Here is a 23,473-nt window from a genome sequence, read left to right as displayed (position 1 = left end):
AAGAAAAAATTGTGTGGGAGTGATGCATTCCCCACTGAGTGTGAGTCAGTGCTCTCTCTCTCTCTGTTCCCCCCATGGGAGCCTGGAAAATAGAAAAAGAACTTCTGATTCCATCTACAATTTTGGTGACTAACAATTCAGGGTTTAACTTAAGATTTGTATGTTCTCTGGAGACAAAGGATGCTGTATGAGTACTAAATTGTACTTGCAACTTATGGTTTAGCCGTAGGGTTAATAGCCGTATTTGCAATTCTTTAGAAATCTTTAAATATCACACAGAGTCAGGATATGTATTATAAAAACTGTTTGAATGTATTGCCAACTATTACAAAACTTTATTATGTGTAGATTGAATTGGTGATGAATGCTTGCTGTTAAAGGGAAATGAGTGTAAAGAGACTCTTCCTTTTCCTGTGCACAGTACAATCCAGCCTGCATACAATCTAGAATCATAAACACATTTTGTTGTTTGCTTCACCAATCAGTAAGACATATTGTAAGTATATTCATTTATTCATACATTCATCTATCATTTGTTGAGCACCTTCAGTGTCCAGGCACTATTTAACACACTACAGATAATTGATGAACTATACAGTTAAAAGAAAAAGACCCAAAAAAGCTCTGTCCCTGTGACCCTGGTGGTGTATCTGAGAGACAGACATCTTTTTGTAAAATGAGTCAGTTTAAAAATGACTAAGAGCCTAGTAACCTTTGTTATGCACTGAAACTGCCAGTGAATTAGTCAATCAAAATGTTTTTAAGCATGTCAATTGGTGTAACCTAATATTATTGTGCTAGACTATTAGTAAGGATAAAGCGCTACAACAAACTCCGGATCTCTGCAGCTGATACAAGTTTATTTTTTGCTCATTTCTTAATCCAGTGAAGCCAGGAGGCTCTCCTTGGTGTTTCTTCTCCATGTGGTGACTCAGGGATCTGTAACTGTCAGCTTTTAGCTTCATCATCTTGTAGCCCTTCAGTTCTAGGTACTTAGGTAAGGAAGTGGGACATCATGGAAGTTCCCATGGGATATCTCCTTGCTAGAGCTAGAAGAGCTATAAACCAGTTCCTTCCACATTCCATCAGGCAGACTTTAGTCTCAGTGTCCCATTGAAAGGCAAGCTTAACAAAACTACTCCTATTTTATTAATCTGATATAAATACCAATTCATTTCCAATTTTGTATATTTTCAAGGTGTTCTTTATAAATTTTCTTTAGGCTGGCTCAGTTTTTCTATACTATTCTGCTTGTTTACCAATAGACCAATTCTTCATCAATTCATCTTTTTGTACTTGATAGATTATTTTTATCCTTAATAATTCATTCCTTCAATTTTCCTCAGATAATATTGGTATGCTTTATCCAACAGTTTGAATTGATTGCTTGCCATACACCAAGATATATATATCTTTATATATATCTTTTTGTAGTTAAATTGAGATCGTATCTTTTCTGCTAGCAACAGCTTTATCTCTCTAAAGTTTGCATTGTATATTCATTATTTCCAAAATTTTACAATTAGAGCTCCAGTTTTCTATGGACCTGACAACTAATTAATTTTCACATTTCCACATAACTCTTAATTGTTTCTACTCTACAGATATAGGTGCATTCAATATATATTGACTAGTAGGATAAAGCAATCTTAAGTAAACGCACAAAGAGGTATAAATTTCAACATGCAATAAAGACTATAAAGGAAATGAACAGGTATCTGAATGATTAAAAATAATACTGTGAATCATTATTCACATTTGAGTAATCAAGAAAGCATCTCACAGGAAATCCTATTTAAACTGGGACCTGAATGTAAATTAGGAGCCACATGAGTGTAGAGTTGCAAAAGCTCTTTGCAGGCGAAAGGAAAAGCATGTCCGAATACTTTGAGACAGGAAAGGATTTGATGAATTCAAAGAACTGTAGAAAGATAACTTCCTAGAGAACATCCTGAGTTCTTTCATCAAGAATATGTGGATGGAAAATCCTGCCTCTGCCTAAAACTAAAATTGCTTTTGGGGCTTCCCTGGTGGCGCAGTGGTTGAGAGTCCGCCTGCCGATGCAGGGGACACAGGTTCGTGCCCCGGTCCGGGAAGATCCCACATGCCGCGGAGCGGCTGGGCCCGTGAGCCATGGCCGCTGAGCCTGCACTCCCGGAGCCTGTGCTCTGCAACGGGAGAGGCCATAACAGTGAGAGGCCCGCGTACCGGAAAAAAAAAAAAAATTGATTTTGCCCTGCCTCTCGCATATTAGTTTAGCTGGGCTTAGAATTCTAGGTTACTCAGCAACTGAAGACATTACTGTATTTAATAAGGCTTCTTGTTGTTGCTGATTATGAGTTTACTATTAGTTCCTCTCTTTATACGTTTTTATTTCCCACAATCCGTCTGTGCTGTAATAATATCCCTTGGCCTTTGTTGTTTCTCAGTTTGTTTATAACATGTCTGATTGTTACTATATATTTTTATTCTGCTCAAAATTTTGTGCAATTTTTTTGCATTTTTTTTCCCGAAAACATAACATTGAGAGGTTGCCTTATCAACACAAAGGCAAAGTTTCACTTGGAGAAAACCACTTTTATCCTTGCTCATTCCCTTCCTACTTCCTTCCCAGCAAGATTCAGCAGATATTTGGGGATTATAATACATCAAGCTTAAGGACAAAGACCACGTATGAGCTAAGGGTGACAAAGCAGAAAGATAAAAAGAACCCAGTCCGTGGTGGCATTTGCTGAGATGCTCTATCTACTCTGGATTACTGACACTTCACCTTATTATTGCATTTGATAACTAACTAAACTATCCTAGCCAGTTTTTCTACCTATTCTGTTATGTTTAATTAATGTATCACAAATGACTTACACATATTTTGTCTTTTGAAGGTTACAATTCTATGAAATTGCTATTGTATGCATTTTACAGATGAGGAAAGTAGGACTTAATTTAAAGTTAATGAAGCTTTTTTATATTTTCTAAAAAACTTGAATATTATTGGGAATATTGACATAACTGATTATATGAGAGATTAGTAGATGCTCAACAAACTTTTTTTTTGGTCAATTGCTTATGTATCTATGGTACTGAATAAGCACAGATGGCATTGAATAAACACGAACTCCAATGTGTGATATTCAGTCTATGGGCCTCACACACACATACACACACACACACAATATAAGTGCCACAATGTAGCCACAGTATTGTGGCTTTGCACCCTTTTTGCACATTTCTTTCTTAGTAAAGTTTCCATCATCTATTTTCCATCCATGGTGTTTGTACTATGATATTTAATTCTATAGGATAGATCTCCCCAGGTGACAGCCATGGGACATGATGTTGGCGTTTGTGCTACGTGGGTAGCATATTCTGAGACAGATATCAAAATGTAGGAAGTTTATTAGGGAGTACAACACCCATGGGGAAAGAGGCCAGAGAGCAAAGGGCAGAGGGAGAAGTAGGACTGGGGAGAAGTGATAATAGTAATACCTCTGGATACCTCTGAGGCTGGCATAGATCTTTGCAGCTGTCCCAAATTGAGGTGAGAAGAGCAGTTCCTTCATACTTCTAAAATGACCAGGCTGTCCCAGGAAGGGGGTGTGGAGTTTTTTGTTTTTTTAAAATATTTATTTGGTCATGCAGGGTCTTAGTTGCAGCAGGTGGGCTCCTTAGTTGTGGCATGCGAACTCTTAGTTGCAGCATACGTGTGGGATCTAGTTCCCTGACTAGGGATCAAACCCGGGCCCTCTGCATTGGGAGTGCGGAGTCTTATCCACTGCACCACCAGGGAAGTCCCAGGAAGGAGGCTCCTTATAGCCAAGGGGAAATGGCTGTGATCAGACATTTCCAGCAACCAGTGAAATACATCCTCTCATCCTGCAGGAGAACCTGGAGGGCACAGGACAGCATCCCCTCACAATATGTCCTCCCTGCTTATCATCCACCTTTCATAAACAGTTCCCTATCTTATTAGCTCATTGGTTTATCTCTTAGTATTTGTCACAGTGGGAAAATTTTCTTGTTTAATTGTCTTTATTACCTCTACTAGGTTTTAAGTCTGTGAGGTTAAAAATTGTGTCTGCCTTGTTTGCTTTTATAAAAAGAATGCAGAAGCCAGTCTACATGGCACGTGGTAGACACTCAGTAAACGCTCCTTGAATCACTGATAATGTGTCAAGTCTACAACGAGCACTAAAATCACTCTATACTTAACATATAAGATATTAAATGAACCCTCTGAAGTTGCCACTTAAGACCACAAAAATGTTCTCATTTTAAAGCTATTATCTGACACCAAGTATCATAAATGTTTATGAATAACACTGAATTCTGTAGAAATATACGTTCCTTTGATTTCTGTATTTCTTGAGGTCAGAATTGAAGATATAGAGACTGACATTTATCCTTATAAGTAGGTGGTACAAGATATTTTTCGAATGCACTTAATTTGGATGAGCTTGTGAATTCTTTATTCAAGTAGATGGATTTGATTGTAATAACCACCCAATGTGCCTGAGTCAACTTTTGAGCAGAGAAAATCTGCCCTTGTTGATAGCATTATTACTCATAGCTGGAGTCTAACAAGGCTATCAACAGACCATGAGCTAGTTATTTCCAATTTTATGTGTTTCTCTTTATTAAATATAGTTGACTCATATTATACTGAGAATTTCAGGTTCTCTACATAACAGTACAGTATTGTTATGCATTTTTGAAATTACAGATGCCAAAATTTCTAATTTTCTATGGATTTTTTTAAAAATTGAACAAATAACGTATATAATAACAACTTTAATACTTTAAAATTTTCTGTATGTCATTTTGTTTTTCCTTCAAATTGATGCATATAAACTTATTTGATTCATTTTTAACCAGCGTTTCATTATGTCATTTAAAATTATAAGAAAATGTATTTTTGTTCTGGCAGCTTGGCACAATCAAAATCAGTTAAGCTTCAGTTAAGCATCGTGTATCGGCTACAATATTAATTCTAGGTAGAAAGCAATATTCTTACTTACAAGAGCATAAACTAATGCATGATTTCATAAGCCATATACAGAATTTAAAACCTGCTATCAAATTCTTCACATCACTAGAAACAGAGTCAATCTATCTGAGGAACTAATGTTATTCTATCAGAAATATCCATATACAAACACATTGTATATGCTTATTTTCTATATCGATTCAACATTATTATTCATATCAACTTATAAAAGGATTGTGAATTATATTTACTGTTCAGTTTTATAGCTTTGGGTTTATAGAGGATTACATACTGACAAATACTCTCTAGTACTGTATATTTTTATATGTTTAATTTCTATTCAGATTTTTCTCTGCCAAAATAAAATATATCACATCATGGTTTTATGCATTTCTACCATTAAAAATATATTAGAATAAGCTCGCTCTAAAAATCCATATGGATCTTTATTATTGACTTATTCTCTTTTTATATGCAAATTATTAACTCTTTAAATGAACATCTATTTGGATGCCTTCCAACTGGAGGTCTGTAAGTAAGCTACAGGGGAAATTGAGATTTCAGATAAAAGCATCAAACAAAACATATACAGGGGATTATGGTTTGTGATCCTAAGTGCCTTTACTCTAACGTGCATTCAAAGAAAGAACTGGGGGTGGGGGGAATCTCATCACAAGAATAACCGAAAAAATGAGCCTGTAGTAGCAAATGTCATAGCTTTGAGAATTAAGGAAGAAATCCATCTCTCTCCTGAAAGTAAAATTGGGGTGTTGATGAACTAATGGATTAAAATGTCAAAGAACCTGTGAAGTCTTAGAAGATAAGGCCTGCTAACAAAGTTAAAGCCAGCCGGGATATTGTTTTGAAACAATGAAAAAAGGAGGAGTAATTTACAGCTTGTTTGGACATAAGCAATGTGTATAGCCTCTCAGAGACTGAATGGGGAAAATAGAAAAGACAAGAGAGAGAAGGTATGTGAAGAGTTCAGTGATAGTAGGTGCTTGGCTAATACTAATCTCTTTCACCCTAAACTGATTTTTTAAAAAATATCCTTACTAATGAAATAATTTTTTTTCTCCTATGTTGAAATCTAGTTTTCATCTTTTTAGAATAGAAAGTAAAAGGTATCCTATGAACATAATTAAAATACATGTGGCTATAGATACAGTTTGATATATTTTCTCGTAACGAAATGTGCCCGAGGCCAGGCCAGGTCTGCGGACCTCAGTTGGAAGCATGATTCCCCTATTGGCCCAGACTGTTGTGTCAGTACCTCCAGGCACACATCTTCCTTAAAAATCCTAGATCACCTCCTCCCACCCAAGGAGACGTCTCATATTTTATTGCTCCGTTAGGTTCCATCTACCTTCCTAAAACATTTACTGCCAAGAGTAAAGTTGACTACAGTTGGCATATACTAGTGGTCCTCAGACTTTATGTTGAATTATAAACATCTGGAGGGCTTGTTAAACCCAAGGTTGCAGGGCCTCAACTCCTGAGCTTCTGATTCAGTAGTTCTTGGATGGAGTTCTCAGGGTATGCTGATGCTGCAGGCTTGGGGACCACTCACAGAGAACAGACGTTGGCTAACATATATCCACCTCCCGGGCCTGAGAATAAGGTGGCCTTCCCTGAGCAAATGGCCATGCAGTAGAGCATGAATGCTAGAGGTCTGCCTACAAGGATGACACATGCTTGGGGTGGAATTGGTACTGACAAACAGCAATGAATTTCCTTCCCTCCTCCCTCCCTCCCTCCCTTCTCTCCTCCCTTCTCTCCTCCCTTCTCTCCTCCCTTCTCTCCCTCCCTTCTTTCCTCCCTCCCTCCCTCCCTTCCTATATGCACATCTCAAAGGTTCTTTTTGTTTACTTAGCTCCATTTAAACAAATCTAAGTGAATTGTACAAGCCTGAAGTCAAAGCATTGACTATCTGAGAAATAATTTTACTAAATCACAAAGGGTTTTTTTTTTTTAGCGGTATGTGGGCCTCTCACTGTTGTGGCCTCTCCCGTTGCGGGGCACAGGCTCCGGACGCGCAGGCTCAGCGGCCATGGCTCACGGGCCCAGCCGGTCTGCGGCATGTGGGATCTGCCCGGACCAGGGCACGAACCCATGTCCCCTGCATCAGCAGGCGGACTCTCAACCACTGCGCCACCAGGGAAGCCCCACAAAGGTCTTTTAGGTAGTTGCATAATTCCTGAGGAAAAGCCATCATTTTACAGATTTGCTATTCCTCTTCCATTAAGCTCTGCATTACTTTTGTGGCAAATTCTTTGTTTGCCAGATCAAGAAATTCTTTCATTAAATGCTCCATTGTCATTCCAAATAAGAGAATTGTGTTTCCCTACTGCATATCTTTCTGTGAAAGCATAAGGTATATAATTTGGCATTGGAAAATTGTACTCTGAAGAAAGGAGAAATCTGTTTGCATTTTAAATGTGGTTTGTGACGTAATTTGATAAAACACTGCCGTGAAGCCATAAACTGCACTGTTACTGTGAGGCAAGGGAAGGGACCATGAGCCTGTCCCATCAGCAGGGGTCTAGCTGCCTGTCCAAGTTTGCCTGTTCCCAGCTGCCCTTCGGCACTGCTCAGGTTTAAATACCAATGGTTGTGATTCTGACTCTTATAGGGGCCAGGGTTTTCAGAACAGCAGCAAGATTCCAGGAATCTCTCGGTTATTTGATAGATTGCCATGGAGGCGTGGTGGGTGGTTGGCGGGCGTGGGAGCCCTCCTCTGCCTTTTCCTCCTCCTGGCTTCCTGAGAGTGGTCAGCAATTTCTCCCAGGTCCTGCGCTCTAGTCCACACCCTCTTCTCACATCTGCAGAACATTTACCTGTTTGGTTGGAGTTCTGTGTTTCATATAGACCAGGAGGCTATCAGTAATCAATGGTGTCATATCAAAATTCACTTTAGGGCTTCCCTGGTGGCGCAGTAGTTAAGAATCCGCCTGTCAATGCGGGAGACAAGGGTTCGATCCCCGGTCCGGGAAGATCCCACATGCCGTGGAGCAACTAATCCTGTGCGCCACAACTACTGAGCCTGTGCCCTAGAGCCTTCGAGCCACAGCTACTGAAGCCCACACACCTAGAGCCCGTGCTCCGCAACAACAGAAGCCACTGCAATGAGAAGCCGCGCAGAGCAACAAAGACCCAACGCAGTCATAAATAAATAAATAAATTTATTAAAAAAAAAAAAATTCAGCTTTTTTTTTTTTGGCTTCACACTGTTTTGCATTTTGCTTTACTTAATAGAATATTGAGAGATAGCATTATACAAAAGGCTGCCATATTATATTTTAAGCATTAAAAAGCTTAATGGCGGGCTTCCCTGGTGGCGCAGTGGTTGGGAGTCCGCCTGCCGATGCAGGGGACATGGGTTCGTGCCCCGGTCCGGGAGGATCCCACATGCCGCGGAGCGGCTGGGCCCGTGAGCCATGGCCGCTGAGCCTGCGCGTCCGGAGCCTGTGCTCTGCAACGGGAGAGGCCACAGCAGCAAGAGGCCCACGTACCGCAAAAAAAAAAAAAAAAAAAAAAAAAAAGCTTAATGGCTTTATTTAATCAGCTCCATATGATGACATTATGACGATGATCTTCATTTCCAGTCATTCACTATTAACATAAAAATAACGCTGTGCTACACATCCACATGCATACAGCATTTCACACAACTGTGTGTGTGTCTGTAGGACACAGTCCTGGAAGTAGAATGGCTGGGCTGGAGTTTGAATGCATTTTTCATGTTAAATAGTTTTGTCAACATTTTTCCATGAATGAATCTCAGTTTCTTCACATTTTAACCAACAGATTATTTTATCACACATAATCTTGCCAGTCTGAAGACATGAGGAGTAGCATCTTGATGTGTTTCTTTTCATTATACTTTTATTTTGGATAATTGTAGATTTATATGCAGCTGTAAGAAATCTGAGGCGAATTAATGTAACCTGTCAATTCATGTCTGTAGAATGTTGATTATGACAAGATTGACTGGAGATCCAGTCACTTCATGGGATTCACTCTGGATTTTCCCCAGGGTCAGCCCCTTCAGGTCTCTGAGCCAGATTCATGTGGTTTCAGGAGGGTGCCATTCACGGCATGAGTACAGCAGCACAAAACCTTTTTGTTTTTAAGAAAAATAATTAAAAGCAGATAGTCTGCTTACTTTTAATACTTAGGCTGATTTAGCAGATGAAAACAGTTCTTCTTGTACTTATTTTTATTATATTTTATTCATTTATGGAGATGAGATTCCTCTTTTGGAAAGCATAAAAACTAAATTTGCACAACATGAAAAATGGGTCATTCCCTCAAGCACGTAAAGAGTTGCACGTATTTTAGCCACACAGAAATACACCTTCCACCTATAGTTATATGCGAATCATAATATGTAATCGCAGAAATGTAGAGCTCCAGACACCTGATCTGAATTCTTCCTAAAGTGCTTTTCTATTTTTTCCAAACAAGTTGCCATTCTTCTGACTGTATCAGAGTAAACTATAAGTAATGGAATCCCTGTTTTCTTTTAAAAGGAACTGTTGGACCTTCAACATGCCTACCATAAACTAAGCAGGCAGCACCAGGCAAAGACGGCAGAAATGACCCACGTCAGCAACCTCATGGATCGAAATGAGGCCGAAGTGAAGAAACTGAGATTTCAAGTAGAAGAACTAAAATGGGGACTCAACCAAAAGGAAAATAAGGTATCTTATAAGTGGAACATATGTCACATAGATTCAAAATTGCATTTCATAGCATAGAAAAAGCACTTTCTTTATTAGCATATGGCATTGCTTGAGGTAAAAACTTCACATTTTTAAACATTAAAATCAAAAAAGTGTAAGTGGAAGGAGAGGAAACTATTATTGTAAACAACATGCTCATTTTTGTAGTGTTAGTAGTGCATTGTTTACGTGTGCCCTATCGCTTCAGGTATGTTTTAGCTTGGTCGTGTGGGGAGGCATGGTACCATAGGTATCATTAAAACTTGGTGTTGGGCTTCCCTGGTGGCACAGTGGTTGAGAGTCCGCCTGCCGGTACAGGGGACAGGGATTCGTGCCCGGTCCGGGAAGATCCCACATGCCGCGGAGCGGCTGGGCCCGTGAGCCATGGCCGCTGAGCCTGCGCGTCCGGAGCCTGTGCTCCGCAACGGGAGAGGCCACAGCGGTGAGAGGCCCGCATACCTCAAAAAAAAAAAACAACAAACAAAAAAAAAACAAACAACAACTTGGTGTTTTAAGTTTTAAGCTTTAATTCTATATATTATAGAAACATGATGTATGTTGTGATTACATGTTATGATATATACATTCTCCCCAGCGCTCTCTGATGTTTAAAGAATGTAGGCATCTTGTTTTGTCGTGAAAGGTCAACTTGCTAATGGTTTATGGCATGTTTAAGAATGGGATACCTTGACAGTACACCTGCAACAGGGAGGTGTGATTTCAGCTGCAGTTACAGACAAGAAAGAAGCGGTCTCCACTGTCAGTGTGATAGCGTCCGCCACCCCATGGTGGCAAGTACTTCAGATGGGGTTCCAGGCACGGCATCTGCTTCTAGCGGACAACTTTTGAGGCAAAAATAATTACTTCCCTGGTCAGAGAGACTGTTTGCAGATAATGCCAAACAGTTGGAAATTTAAAAAAGAAAACGGAATTGTTTTTCCAAGGGGTAATTCAGTAACAGAACACAGTCCACATTTTAAGATTTAATTTTTCATCAAAACTACTCCAGTCAAGCACACCAGATTTTCTAATCTAATAACATCACATGAAAATAGAATGAGTGGACCAGTGAGGCTCATACATCATCCCCGATCTTACTAGGGCTGACTTGTCCGTGGGCATTTCATCCTTGATGTCTCTTTTTATGAAGACATATATGTAGTTTTTAATGGTGTGCGTGGGTAGTGAGGCTGGACTGTGGAAGAGTAATTCAGGAGTGGAATGTAGAGTGGTTTTGGGTTTTTATTTTCATCATAGCCATTATTCTTGTGAATAGTTTTGATATAAAAGCATTTGTTGCAAGTGGTGGTAAATAACCTTTGTGTTTGCCAATATAGGCTTTAAGAAATTGCTTGGGGCTGAGTCATCAGCAAGGAAATTGTGATAATACACAGTTTTCCAGGGCTAATGAAGTACTAGTTCCCAAAAATCTGATACAGCCATCTAATCATGTAATTTTAAAAACGGCTGTGGTTTTAAGAAGGATTCTGTTCGTTGCCCCTCCCTGTAGGAGAATCATTCTTCTCACATCATCAACATCAGGCTTGGCGCATGTGACATTTGCTTTGCCTGACGAGCAGAAGCTCCGTGTGCCACTTACCATCAGGGGCTTTATGAGCCCAAACAGGGCTCTGCCGTGCCTCTTTTCCCATGTGTCTTTTCTGCCTTGTCTCGTGTCATGAGGCCAGCAGGTGCAAAGTAGACATCATCCTCTCAGCGCGAATTCTGAAGTGGAAAGGATATGGAGCACAGCTTTGCTGACCAAATGGATCCACATGGGTAAAAAAAAAATCAATATTTGTTGTGATAAGCCACTGACATTTTGGATTTGTTTGTTGCTATAGGAAAACTTAGCTAAAGCTGACTGGTATGGTCAGCTTATATTACATTGACTCCAGTGCCAGAAGTAGGTGGTGAGAAAACTTATTGGAGGTTAGAATGATGGCAACGCATTTTATGGAGTCTTGAAAGGTTTGGTACATTATATCCTATAATACCTTGGAAAGCTGATGATGGACAGAATGAGCTGTGGTTTTTAGATGAATAGGTATGTAGCTAGTATTTCTTGCTTGCTATTGGTGTGTTTGACAAGTGCCTAAAAGAGAGATGAACTCAGAAAAGACTTGTCGAATTTTCAAAAAGATATGTAAGATAATACAGAAATTTAAGTAGTTCTGTGACTGCCAGGGTCTGATTTTCATTTGCAAATGGTAATACATAAAACTGAGGATGGCTTGGAACAACGAACATCAATTAAGGTTAAGCTTAGGCAAGAACCAATTCAACAGTGTGGCCTTCAAGCCTGTTGCTAAAAGCTCTTAATTAATGTCATTTTGTATAAATCCTTGAAGCTGAACAAAATGGCACAGGGAGAAGAGAATGAGATTGTGCTTCTCTCAGAACATCCCACAGATTCAAGGCAACTGCAGGTAGCTCAGAGACAATAGAATGTCTCCCAGAGAACTGCAGATGGGACAACTGACCTGTGGTATTTGCTGGAATCAAAAGAAAAAAGGACTTGTTTTTGTGAAAGATACACTGGCAAATGAGCTTCCAGCCTGGGATAAAATAGACTGATTTATCAGGATTTGAAAGAACTCTTCATTCCTCCAAACTTCTCGGACAAGGAGCTGGCTGGGCATGCTGTCCACACCTGAGAAGGAGTAACGTCCAGAGCCTTATTCAAATAAGGACATGGTGAATAATGCAAAAGAACCACCTAGAGAACAAAGACCATGGAGAACTACAGACTAGGCAGCTATTATCAGGGAGGAGAACGCAGGCCGGATAAAGGAGCATTCCCCATGAGCAGAACAGGAGCTCCTTGAAACATCTGCAAAGTTAGATTTCATAAATATTTTCGATTTTCTTTTCTACATGGAAGTTTTTATTGCAGTTTTCCTGTCCTAGTTTCACTATAGTATATTGGGTGGGTGAGGGAGGAGAGTATAGATTACTTTTGAGTACGTAGATTCTGGAGCAAGAGAAGGTGTATTGAGATCTGACATAGATATGAGATCTTTGACTTTGAGATCAAGGTTGTGATTGGAAGGTTGCTTGGGTAATTTCTCTTGGAGAAAGGGTGAAAATTTTTGAATGCTGAAGGAAGGAAAACAAACATTTGTGACCAGGAAGATGGGCTGTGTTGTATTGTATGTGAGAGCAGGAATGAGTGAAAGGGTATGTGTGTGTATTTTAGTATTTGTTGCCCCATCTGTGGGAGGAATATAGTTCCCAAGCATAAATGGTGGGCATGGTCCTGTGAGGTCTTTGGCGAATGGAATTTGTGCAGATTTGAAATAGAACCTTTTGGAACTATAATTCCATATGGATAAGTATTTGGACATATTTCATATCTGAAGCTTAAAAATAGATGCATTGAAATATATGTTCAAAACATAAAATAGTTCAGTGTTCTGCACCTCTCCATCCAATCAGTTGATCACCGGAGAGGACTGATCCAAAGCACGGTCAACTCATATGGGTATTGTAATCTGGATTATTTAATTGCAGTTGTCAGTCTTCAGTTTTTCTTTGATTAAAGGTCATATGCTTTCTGGTGGCTGGGAATGAAAATATTTCTCATGGAAATAAGATTTTGCATTAGATAGCAGTCAGCATTACTATAATTTGACTTATCATAGAGAAGCAAAGGAAATTCTGTCAGTTTCACTGCTGAGTTTTTTAATTTCATAGTAACACATTCTTCAAATTGCAATTAGTTGAAATTAATGTTTAATTGGAACTGTCAAATACAAAGTTCCCAACTCCCACAAGTCAACAAATTTTAAATAAATGAAAATGAGATATTAATCCTCTATACTGAAAAGAGAAATAGACACTTGGGGGCCCTTAAGAGAAAACCCAGGGTCTGATTAAAGAAATGAGAAAATTAAAAAATTCATTTTGGATGAGTTGCTTTTCTTTAAACAAACTTACTAAAAAAAAAAAATTCTAAATTGATGTGTATGTGTTAGAAGTCAAACATTCTTTTCTCATCATTTCATTGAAGCCATTATGTGATGGCAAATTTTAATTGAGAGTTCATTATTGAATTGCAGAACTAATTACATATATATCCACATTAAGATACCAAAATAACTTACCACTTTAATAAATATGGTGGGAAAAACAGTCTAATGAATAATATAATGATGCAATAACCAAAGTTGGTAGAGACAGGACAGATAGTACCTAAGAAGCAAGGAGTATAATATAAACAATTACTAAGACACATGGGTGCTCCACACCGTACTAGTATCAAGAAGACGGAAGGACTGAATGAGATAAGGCTTGCCAAGGAATATTTTAAATTTTGTAAAACAATATCATATCATATAAAGAAGGAAAAATTTTTTAAAAATCAACTATCCTAACACCATCGTATCATATTACTTCAGTGTATATTAACTTCTAATGCCTAGGCAATTTTATGCAGAATTGGAGTCATCATTTGAAATAATATACTCTGCTTTACCAGTTACCATAATCAGTTTTCCTGCTGCTATGTAGTTTCCATACTTGGTATTTCAAGGGGTGGGATAATACTTATTTCCTTGGATATAAATTTATTTAATCAACCAAGCCTCCTTTACTGAAGGTTGTTTGGATTTTTTTTCTCAACATAACTGTACCATGACTACTTTCATGTACAGTTGACCCTTGAACAACATAGGTTTGAACTCTGTGGGTCCACTGAATAAGAAGATTTTTTGATAGTAAATACTACTTTTAAAACCCAGTTCGTGGTTGGTTGAATCCACACACATGTAGGGCCAACTCTAAGTTATAGGATGATTAACTTCTAAGCTGTTCAAATTCAACTGTACAGACCTTTTTTCCCCATTGGAAAAAAAAGTTTTCTAAGTGGAATTATTGGGCTTAAAGGATATGAATATAATATGACTCTTGATATATTCAGAATTACTAATTTTCTTTGCTTCTCAGCGATAGGTCAAATTGTGGAAACGTTGGCTATTATGCAAAATCTTAGCTGCATCGTAACTGATGCAAAAGTAAGTTAAATCTCAAATTATTTGTTTATAAAGCTAAGAGTTTAATCACTCAGTTTGCTGAGTTGTTAATTGGATTTACTCTCAATTTCAGTTTCTTCTTTTTGTTAAATTCTTTTCCCTTACTGTAGCTCAATACTTACTCTTATTTTCTCTATTTATATTTTAGTAATAGATTCTAATAGTAAGAGGACTTTAAAAATACTTAGTGACTATGTTGTGTTAAAAAAGATGTAAATCAGGGCTCAAGTAGTTCTTAGCCCCTAGATGCCTACAATTCACAAACCAAGCAGCAGAGGGCGAGAGTTAGCCTATAGTAATCGACAAATAAAAGTCCTATGGTGAGGGAAGAAGAATCACCTAACTTTTTTTTTTTTTTTTTTTTTTAATTTTTATTTATTTATTTGGTTGCACCAGGTCTTAGTTGCGGCTGGCGAGCTCCTTAGTTATGGCTCCCCGTCTCCTTAGTTGTGGCACGCATGTGGGATCTAGTTCCCTGGCAAGGGATTGAACCCGGGCCCCCTGCATTGGGAGCTTGGAGTCTTAACCACCGCGCCACCAGGGAAGTCCCTCACCTAACTTTTAGATGACATTCCTGCTTTCAGAAATTCGTGGATTTTTTTCATAAAACAAATTTGATATAAGTGCTCAGCACAATTGTAAGTCAAATATAGCTATAGATAAAATATATTTCCAGTGTAAAGATCAAAGTCTAATATGATTTTCTAATCTGTGCAATAAATACCTTTTGGAGTATTTTTTTTTTTTAGATATTAAAAAAAAAATTTTATTTTATATTGGAGTATAGTTGAATAACAATGTTGTGTTAGTTTCCAGTGTACAGCAAAGTGATCCAGTTATACATATACATGTATCTATTCTTTTTCAAATTCTTTTCCCATTTAGGTTGTTACATAATATTGAACAGAGTTCCCTATGAGAAACAGTAGGTCCTTGTTGGTTATCTATTTTAAATACAGTGGTGTGTATATGTCAATCCCAAACCCCCAATTTATCCCTCCCCCCAACCTTTCCCCTTTGGTAACCATAAGTTTGTTTTCTGAGGCTGTGAATCTGTTTCTGTTTTGTAAATAAGTTCATTTGCATACTTTTTTTAGATTCTGCATATATTTGTCTTTGTCGGTCTGACTTCACTTAGTATGATAATTTCTAGGTCCATACATGTTGCTGCCAATGGCATTATTTCATTCATTTTAATGGCTGAGTAATATTCCAGTGTATAAATATACCACATCTTCTTTATCCATTCATCTGTCAATGGACATTTAGGTCTTCCGTGTCTTGGCTATTGTAAATAGCACTGCAGTAAACATTGGGGTGCATGTATTCTTTTGAACAATGTTTTTTCTCTGGATATATGCCCAGGAGTGGGATTGCTGGATCATATGGTAGCTCTAGTCTTAGTTTTTTAAGGAACCTCCATACTGTTCTCCATAGTGGTTGTACCAATTTACATTCCCACCAACTGTGTAGGAGGGTTCCCTTTTCTCCACACCCTCTCCAGCACTTATTGTTTATAGACTTTGATGATGGCCATTCTGACTGGTGTGAGGTGATATCTCATTGTAGTTTTGATTAGCATTTCTCTAATAATTAGTAATGTTGAGGATCTTTTCATGTGTCTTTTGGCCATCTCTATGTCTTTGGAGAAATGTCTATTTAGATCTTCTGAGCATCTTTTGATTGAGTTGTAAAAATACTAATACTCAAGCCTCATCTCCACTAGCCGAGTCAATTTTTATGGGTGGAGCCTGTGTATGAGTATTTTTTAAAAGCTTCTCAAATGATTCTAATGTCTAGTGAAATATCAGAACCACTGGTCTAATGAGAAAAGACTGCCACCATTGAGACTCAAATTCATAACTTTGGTCCCCACTGAACACATGTGTTTACTGTAACAGATTTTACTAGTAGGGCATAAATGAAATGGCTTGCTACGGAAGTGAGGCTTAGTCCATTGTAGTCTACCTGTAGCATTGTAATTTGCAAAACAAATTGATGTCTTCTAGTTTTGAAATTCAAAAGATAAAAAATCACTTAAACAGACGGAAAGAATAGGTACTATTGAGCACTGTAAGTTCACTCTCAAAGTGCTGGTGTTTTTCTAAATGCATTGTCTGTGTGGCTTCACACTTAGCAATTATCACCTCATTACTGCTTAGCTAATTCTGGCCTCGCATGTTAATGCTTCTGGTGTCAAAAAGGTGAATCTTTTCAAAAGTCTGATATCATCAGCAATGATGAATGTGAGAGACACTGTTTAAACCTACAGAACATTAATTATTTAAATTAACAGCTGATTTTTTTAAGCAAGCCTTTATTTGGAAGGACACAGGAATTCTTTCCCAGCCCGAAATATATTTTGGTGAAATCTCATTAATTTACACCCTGCTAATTTTAAGATTGTGAGAATAGCGATAGACTGAAATTCACATTTATCTAAGGAAAAGATCTGGTAAGTGTTTCAGGTTAAGATTAAAAAAAATAATAATAAAGAGGCCGGCTTCAGGTTCACATGGGGACACAAGCGGTAACCACAGACCCAGGATCTGAACTGAACTGTAAAAAACCAGCCCAGTTCATTTAATATTAATTACTTCCTAACCTCTGTGTTAGATGTTAGCATATACTTGAGTGAGTTCTTCCTAAGAAGAGGTTTACAGTGTGGCTGGGGATAGTCCAACGTAAATGTCTGAAGTTATATATAGCAAAATAAATGTCAAAATGGTGGTTTTTACAGGATGCAGCGGAAACAGGGGGCCATGTTTCTTTTCCTTCCAGTGCTTAAGGGCTATTTGTAATTATGCGTTTAATTATTTGTTGTCTGACACCCCAACCGGAATATATGGGCAAGGACCAGCACAGTCTGTGCCTCTAACTGGGCCAGCATCAGTAGAGTGGTCTCAGGTGCCCCTAAAGTCAAGACATCATAGCACTACAACACGAACAGAGGTCTTGCATCCTTGTACATGTATGCAGCTAATTTAAATCCTTCTAATAATTTTGCTCCACTTTCTGTGGATAATTTGAAGTGTACCATTTCCTGCAATCATTCTTCATGATCTTGCTCTTCCTTCACTTTACCAACCACCTAAATTGTCTCTGATGGAGTTCAAAACAGGCCACCCTAGAATGTGCCACTCTGGCATGTGGATTATTTTGAGCTGAAAATAATCAAGGCCCATAAGACTCAGGAAGAACCTTTGAACTCCACTTACTGTCTGAAAGAATTTGCTGTCTAGGGCTTCCCTGGTGGTGCAGTGGTTGGGAGTCCGCCTGCCGATGCAGGGGACACGGGTTCGTGCCCCGGTCCGGAAAGATCCCACTATGCCGCGGAGTGGCTGGGCCCGTGAGCCATGGCCGCTGAGCCTGCGCGTCCGGAGCCTGTGCTCCGCAATGGGAGAGGCCACAACAGTAAGAGGCCCGCGTACCGCAAAAAAAAAAAAAAAAAAAAGATTAGTGTTTTAAGTTTCTGGTGGGTCATTCCAAAGAGAATATTCAGGGACAAGTATTTTTTTTCTGCTCTAATTGGAATATTCTTTTCATGAAAAAAACCATAATTGAGCTTAATGGTAAAGCATTTCAAATAATGTTCCAGTAAGATAAAAATAAAACAAGGGACATTTTATTGTGTCAAAGGAAATAAAAATCTTTCTCAAAATTTTCTTATATGGAATATATAATGAGAAAGAGTGACATATTTAGGGTATTAATATTGTGTTGTAAAAATAATGTCAAGAGTGGAATTATACTTTTAGGTTTACATGCTTTTTAACTTTCTAAAATAATAATCATGATATTTGAACTTCCGTCTTTTTTAAAGATTTGTCAGGTAGGTCATTTATTACAAGACATTTCAGTTACCTAACTAATATGAAAACTTAAATTTTTCTTAGTGTTGCTCAACTGGAATTATTAAAAAAGGTATGACTACTTGTATTTAAACACTCAGAACTCTAAGGCTATGAATTTCTTATGAGTCATTTTCCCTTCATGCTATAATAAATTAAGAACTTTTGATGTTTAAAAAGATATATATGCAAGATCTATAACTATTCATTTGTGTGGTTCTGCTGGAGTTGGAAAATCAGATGACAAAATAGAAGCTGCACACAATTAGACATATTTAAATTTGTAATTTGATGAATTTCACACTCAATGAGTATAAATGCAAGACTAAAATTTATGTTGGCACAAATTATGAAGAAATATTCAACAAACGGTTATAGTCATCTAAAGGTTTAAGATTTATGTTCTTACTATATCTTCACATATTATTGCTTTAATTAGCAGAAAATGTTTTACTTTTGGTTAAAGTTATAGATTAAAAAAACCCACCAGCTTCTGGTGGGCTTTTTTGTGTTGTTGTTGTTGTTTGTTTCAAGTATTTACCTGATTCGTTTAAGAAAGCGAAAAGTATAGTTGTGTCACTTCTCGGTAATTGCACATTTGATTGGAAGCAATCACTTTTTGAGAGTTAAATTAGTGCATTGAATGACTGAGTTGTATGTTCCAGAGGTGATAATCGTATTTCAGAATACAATGGGACAGGACTCCATTAACAGTAGAAGGGTAGAGCAGAGTAAGGGAGTTGAGATCCAGAACTTGCTCTAGAGGCTGGGATGCAGGGAAGCCAGAGCCAGGATGTCAACTCTAGATTGAAACCCTTTTGGTAGAGAGTCTACATCAGAGAAATCCAAAATGGGTGTTGTAGGCATGATTCTGAAGAAGCCAGGGGTAGTCTTTGAAGGTGGTGTATTGTACGGTCATCAGCATCCCTCATAAAATGCACTTGCAGTCATTCGGATGCAGTTCTAAGGAAGAACTCTTGTTCTGAAGGAGAAGACTGTAGTGATTCAATCAGGGTCCCAGGTGACAGGATCTTGGTGCTGCCCCAGCCTGGGGGAGGGGCAATGCAGTCAGTGTGTAGCCGTTCCTCTCACCTTCCCCCTCAGTCTGTCTTGGTCTCTGGGGTGCAGGCGACTGCCTCAGCCTCCTTCCTGTGTTCTAGGATCCTCCCAGTGATGCCTTGTCCATGAGTAGTTGCTAGTTGTTCTTCCTGTGATGGGGAGTGAAGTCAAAAACAACCTCTGTCACCATCTTGGCAATGTCACTCCTCTATTCTTTTGGACTCTATTACTGAGTACAGTATCCCAAATGAAAACTTTCAGCACTTTGCACTCTCAGTTCCTCAAATTCTTCTTTTCCAATTATCTTGTCCTTCACTCGACTTTACCAACCTACTCCCAAGGTCACATTGCAGATATTATCTTCACCAATTACTAGACTTTCTTCAGGGTCTCGAACTCTCCAAACATACTCTTATCTTTCCAGTTTACTTTCTTCAGTACCAAGTACTACAAAACTTCAACCCCCTGGGGCATATAATCTATTGATGATACTGCTTTTTCACTGTCACTTATCCACTTCCGTTTCTGATTTCACTCCTTGTCCATAAATGTGATGTCTCTACATTATAATCCCTTCACTGCATATACCTTAATTTCCTTGCCCCCATATCCTTTGTAGACATTCACTTGCAAAGCTCAAGCTCTGCTTCATCATTAAATGCAAGCTTCTGCTTCATCCGCTGTGCATGTGGCACTAAAGAACCTAGTGCTGTGGTAACAGGTCTTGGTTTATATTCATGATCACTAGTCTCAAGTAGCATCTTAGCATTCCAGCATTAACTTTTCTAAATGACTGTTTCACTTCCTATCTCTATTCTAATCCCTCCTCACTCCTCCATACTCTCAGATGATAATCTTTCTTCTGAATTTACTGAGAAACAAAAAGAAACAGGAATGTGGAATACAGAATATTTACACACTTCTCACCATCACATCTACCAAATTAGCTATATCAGTTGGAACCATTATATTCTGCTTACATATCTGATCCTATGGATGAAATTTCTCAGTTCCTATCTGTGGTCAGCCTGTATATATAAAACATACACGAGGGGCTTCCCTGGTGGCGCAGTGGTTGCGTGTCCGCCTGCCGATGCAGGGGACATGGGTTCGTGCCCTGGTCTGGGAAGATCCCACATGCCGCGGAGCGGCTGGGCCCGTGAGCCATGGCCGCTGAGCCTGCGCATCCGGAGCCTGTGCTCTGCAACGAGAGAGGCCACAGCAGTGAGAGGCCCGAGTACAGCAAAAACAAACAAACAAAAAAACATACACAAGTATATATATATATATTCATGTGTATATACACATACATGTATATTTAAATATTTTATATATAAAGTATTGTAAATGAACTGACTTCATTTAAGTACACGTTCCATTTTTGCTATTATTAAACTCTCTTTACAGTAAAAAAAAAAAAAAAAAACCTGAAAGAAATATATTAACTTCTTATCTTCACAACCTTCATTCTGTTTCTAATCACAGCAGTGATACTTCTGACCACTGCCTCTTTACCAATGGAAAAGTCCTCAAGGCCACAAATGTGCTCCATACTTTTAAAGCCAGTGCTCCATTCTTGGGCTTCATCTTTCTCAAACTGTCATAATAATTTGACACAGTCAGTCCCATTCTTAAAGTAACGTACTCTCTGGGCGTCTAGAAAAATCAGTGTTTTTTGGGGGTTTCACCTTCTTCTGCCCTTCTTGATCTCAATCTTGATTTCTCTTCATGTCTTCAGTTCTATATGTGTGAGTGTCTTATCCTTTCATTTATTCTGTGCCTACCTACACTCGCTCCAAAGGTGATATCTTCAGGGCTTCCCTGGTGGTGCAGCGGTTGAGCGTCCGCCTGTTGGTGCAGGGATTGCGGGTTCGTGCCCCGGTCTGGGAAGATCCTACATGCGGTGGAGCAGCTGGGCCCGTGAGTCATGGCCGCTGAGCCTGCGCATCCGAAAGGTGATATCTTCAAACCTCGTGGCTTTAGATGCCATCTATATGCTGACAACTCTCAACTTTATATCTTTAAACCCACTTCTCTAGCTGTTCCATTACTCAGGCAAAACAATTAATCATTTTTAATTCCTCTCTTTCTCACTTATTCCATATTAAATCAGTCCTCACATTCTTTAAGTCCTGTATTCCTAACATATCACAAAATGACCACCTATCACCACCCTCATGACTGCCAGCCTTGCTCAAGATGACATTATCTTTTGTCTGTTCGACACTAATGCAAGATGTTAATAACGGGAAACCGGGGTGGGGATGTGTGTGGGGCAGGCATAGGGACTACATGAGGACTCTTTACTTTCCTCTCAATTTTTATGTAAATCTAAAACTGCTCTAGAAAATAAAGTCTATTAAAATCCCTAAAAATCTTACATGCTAAAAGTCTATTAAGTCTGCAGTCAGTTAAACGTTTCTAGTGGTATAACATTTACCTTCAGTATCTATACTACTGAACAAACTGCATTTCCTTTTAATTACTAAGTAAACAAAATTAAATACTTCATAGCATATTGTCCATTAGCAGAATATGGTCTTCTTTGGAAAAAACCCTCAGTTTAAATACAGTGTCTTCAAAAGGAGAAATATAATTGCCTTCCTAAATTTAGGAGAAGGGCTGTCTTTTATGCAAGTGCAGTAATTATAGTGGTGTCCTACAGTGATGTCAATTTTTCACAAAATTCCCTGAATAACTAAAAGTAAACAAATAGCCCAGGACATTCTGAATTGTAGTCTTTAGCTAATGCAACATTTCTTTGATGTTTACAGTTTATTTTTAAAACTAGAGGTCTCTATTACATAAAATATCTATTGTCATTTTAATGTAGGTATTAATAGCTAAATCAGTTTATGTTTATCCAAACTGAGGAAAAATTGGAAGTCCAAGGAGTTGCGTGATCTTTATTTCACGAAGTAGCTGTAGAAAGTCTTACGTTGGCCTATCTACATGAGATGTATTCACGTGATGACCTAGGTATGACGGGCAAAATTGACGTGTTGAGGGAAAAAAAAAGGCAGTAAATACCTTGTTGGATGACCAATAGCATTCCGGAATTTTTCCAGTACATTTCCCACTTCATTAATTTATATGCATTCAGGGCATGTCGGTTTGCTTTCATTTACCTGCTTACCTCATAGTTCTTTATCAGGAGGCTAAACGTGCTAGAACTTGCACACTATTAGTGGAAGCAATCTCCATTATTTACACATATTCTTAGATGAACTGGACAGCAGCATTCCAGGCTGGTAACTTTAAAAGCATGTGTTGCTGTGTGCTATTCTAAATATGAGAAGCCGCCATTCTCCATCAGGTTGGATAATGTGCTTCCTCATTTATATATATATAACCTATACACAAGGAGGTTTGAGTCAGATATTTGAGAATATTTTTCATACTGTTTCTAGAAACTTCTAGCCAAATGCAAAGTAAACCAATCACGGTTGAACTCATCCAACTTAGAAAGTAGTTCATTGGGAAAACGTGCTTTAAACCAGCAGTTCTCAACTCTGAAGGTCCTAGACAATTTTTCTGGAGGTCTGTGAGGTCAAAACTGCTTTCATAATAACTTAAAGATGTGTTTCACCCTTTTTACTATATTGACTTTGTTTTGATAGTACAAAATAAATGGCAGGTAAATCTCTTTACAGTTGGTTCTAGTGACTCAGATGGTGGGCAGTGATTATGTTCAAAGAAAGGTGCAAGGAAATATTTTGAAATTTTGGAATCTGAACGTTACTCTAGTGAAAGAATGCTTACTACCGTCTCATTGGTTTTCATATGTACAGAATTAAAATTCTGTTTTAAGATATGTGCTCT

At 38.4% G+C, this 23,473-nt stretch overlaps 1 protein-coding gene across 1 annotated transcript in view; it reads left to right on the top strand.

Moving 5' to 3' along the window:
- CCDC102B (coiled-coil domain containing 102B) overlaps positions 1-23,473 on the top strand; it is a 184,066-nt gene that overhangs the window by 148,024 nt on the left and 12,569 nt on the right. The window contains exon 6 of the mRNA XM_032603340.1: positions 9,517-9,687. Within this exon, the coding sequence (XP_032459231.1) occupies positions 9,517-9,687 (171 nt within the window). The remainder of the gene's footprint in view (positions 1-9,516; positions 9,688-23,473) is intronic.

Source organism: Phocoena sinus, chromosome 14, assembly GCF_008692025.1.
Source record: "Phocoena sinus isolate mPhoSin1 chromosome 14, mPhoSin1.pri, whole genome shotgun sequence".
NCBI lineage: Eukaryota > Metazoa > Chordata > Mammalia > Artiodactyla > Phocoenidae > Phocoena > Phocoena sinus.
Note: the sequence above shows the minus strand (reverse complement) of the source record. Positions and strands in the feature narration are given on the sequence as shown.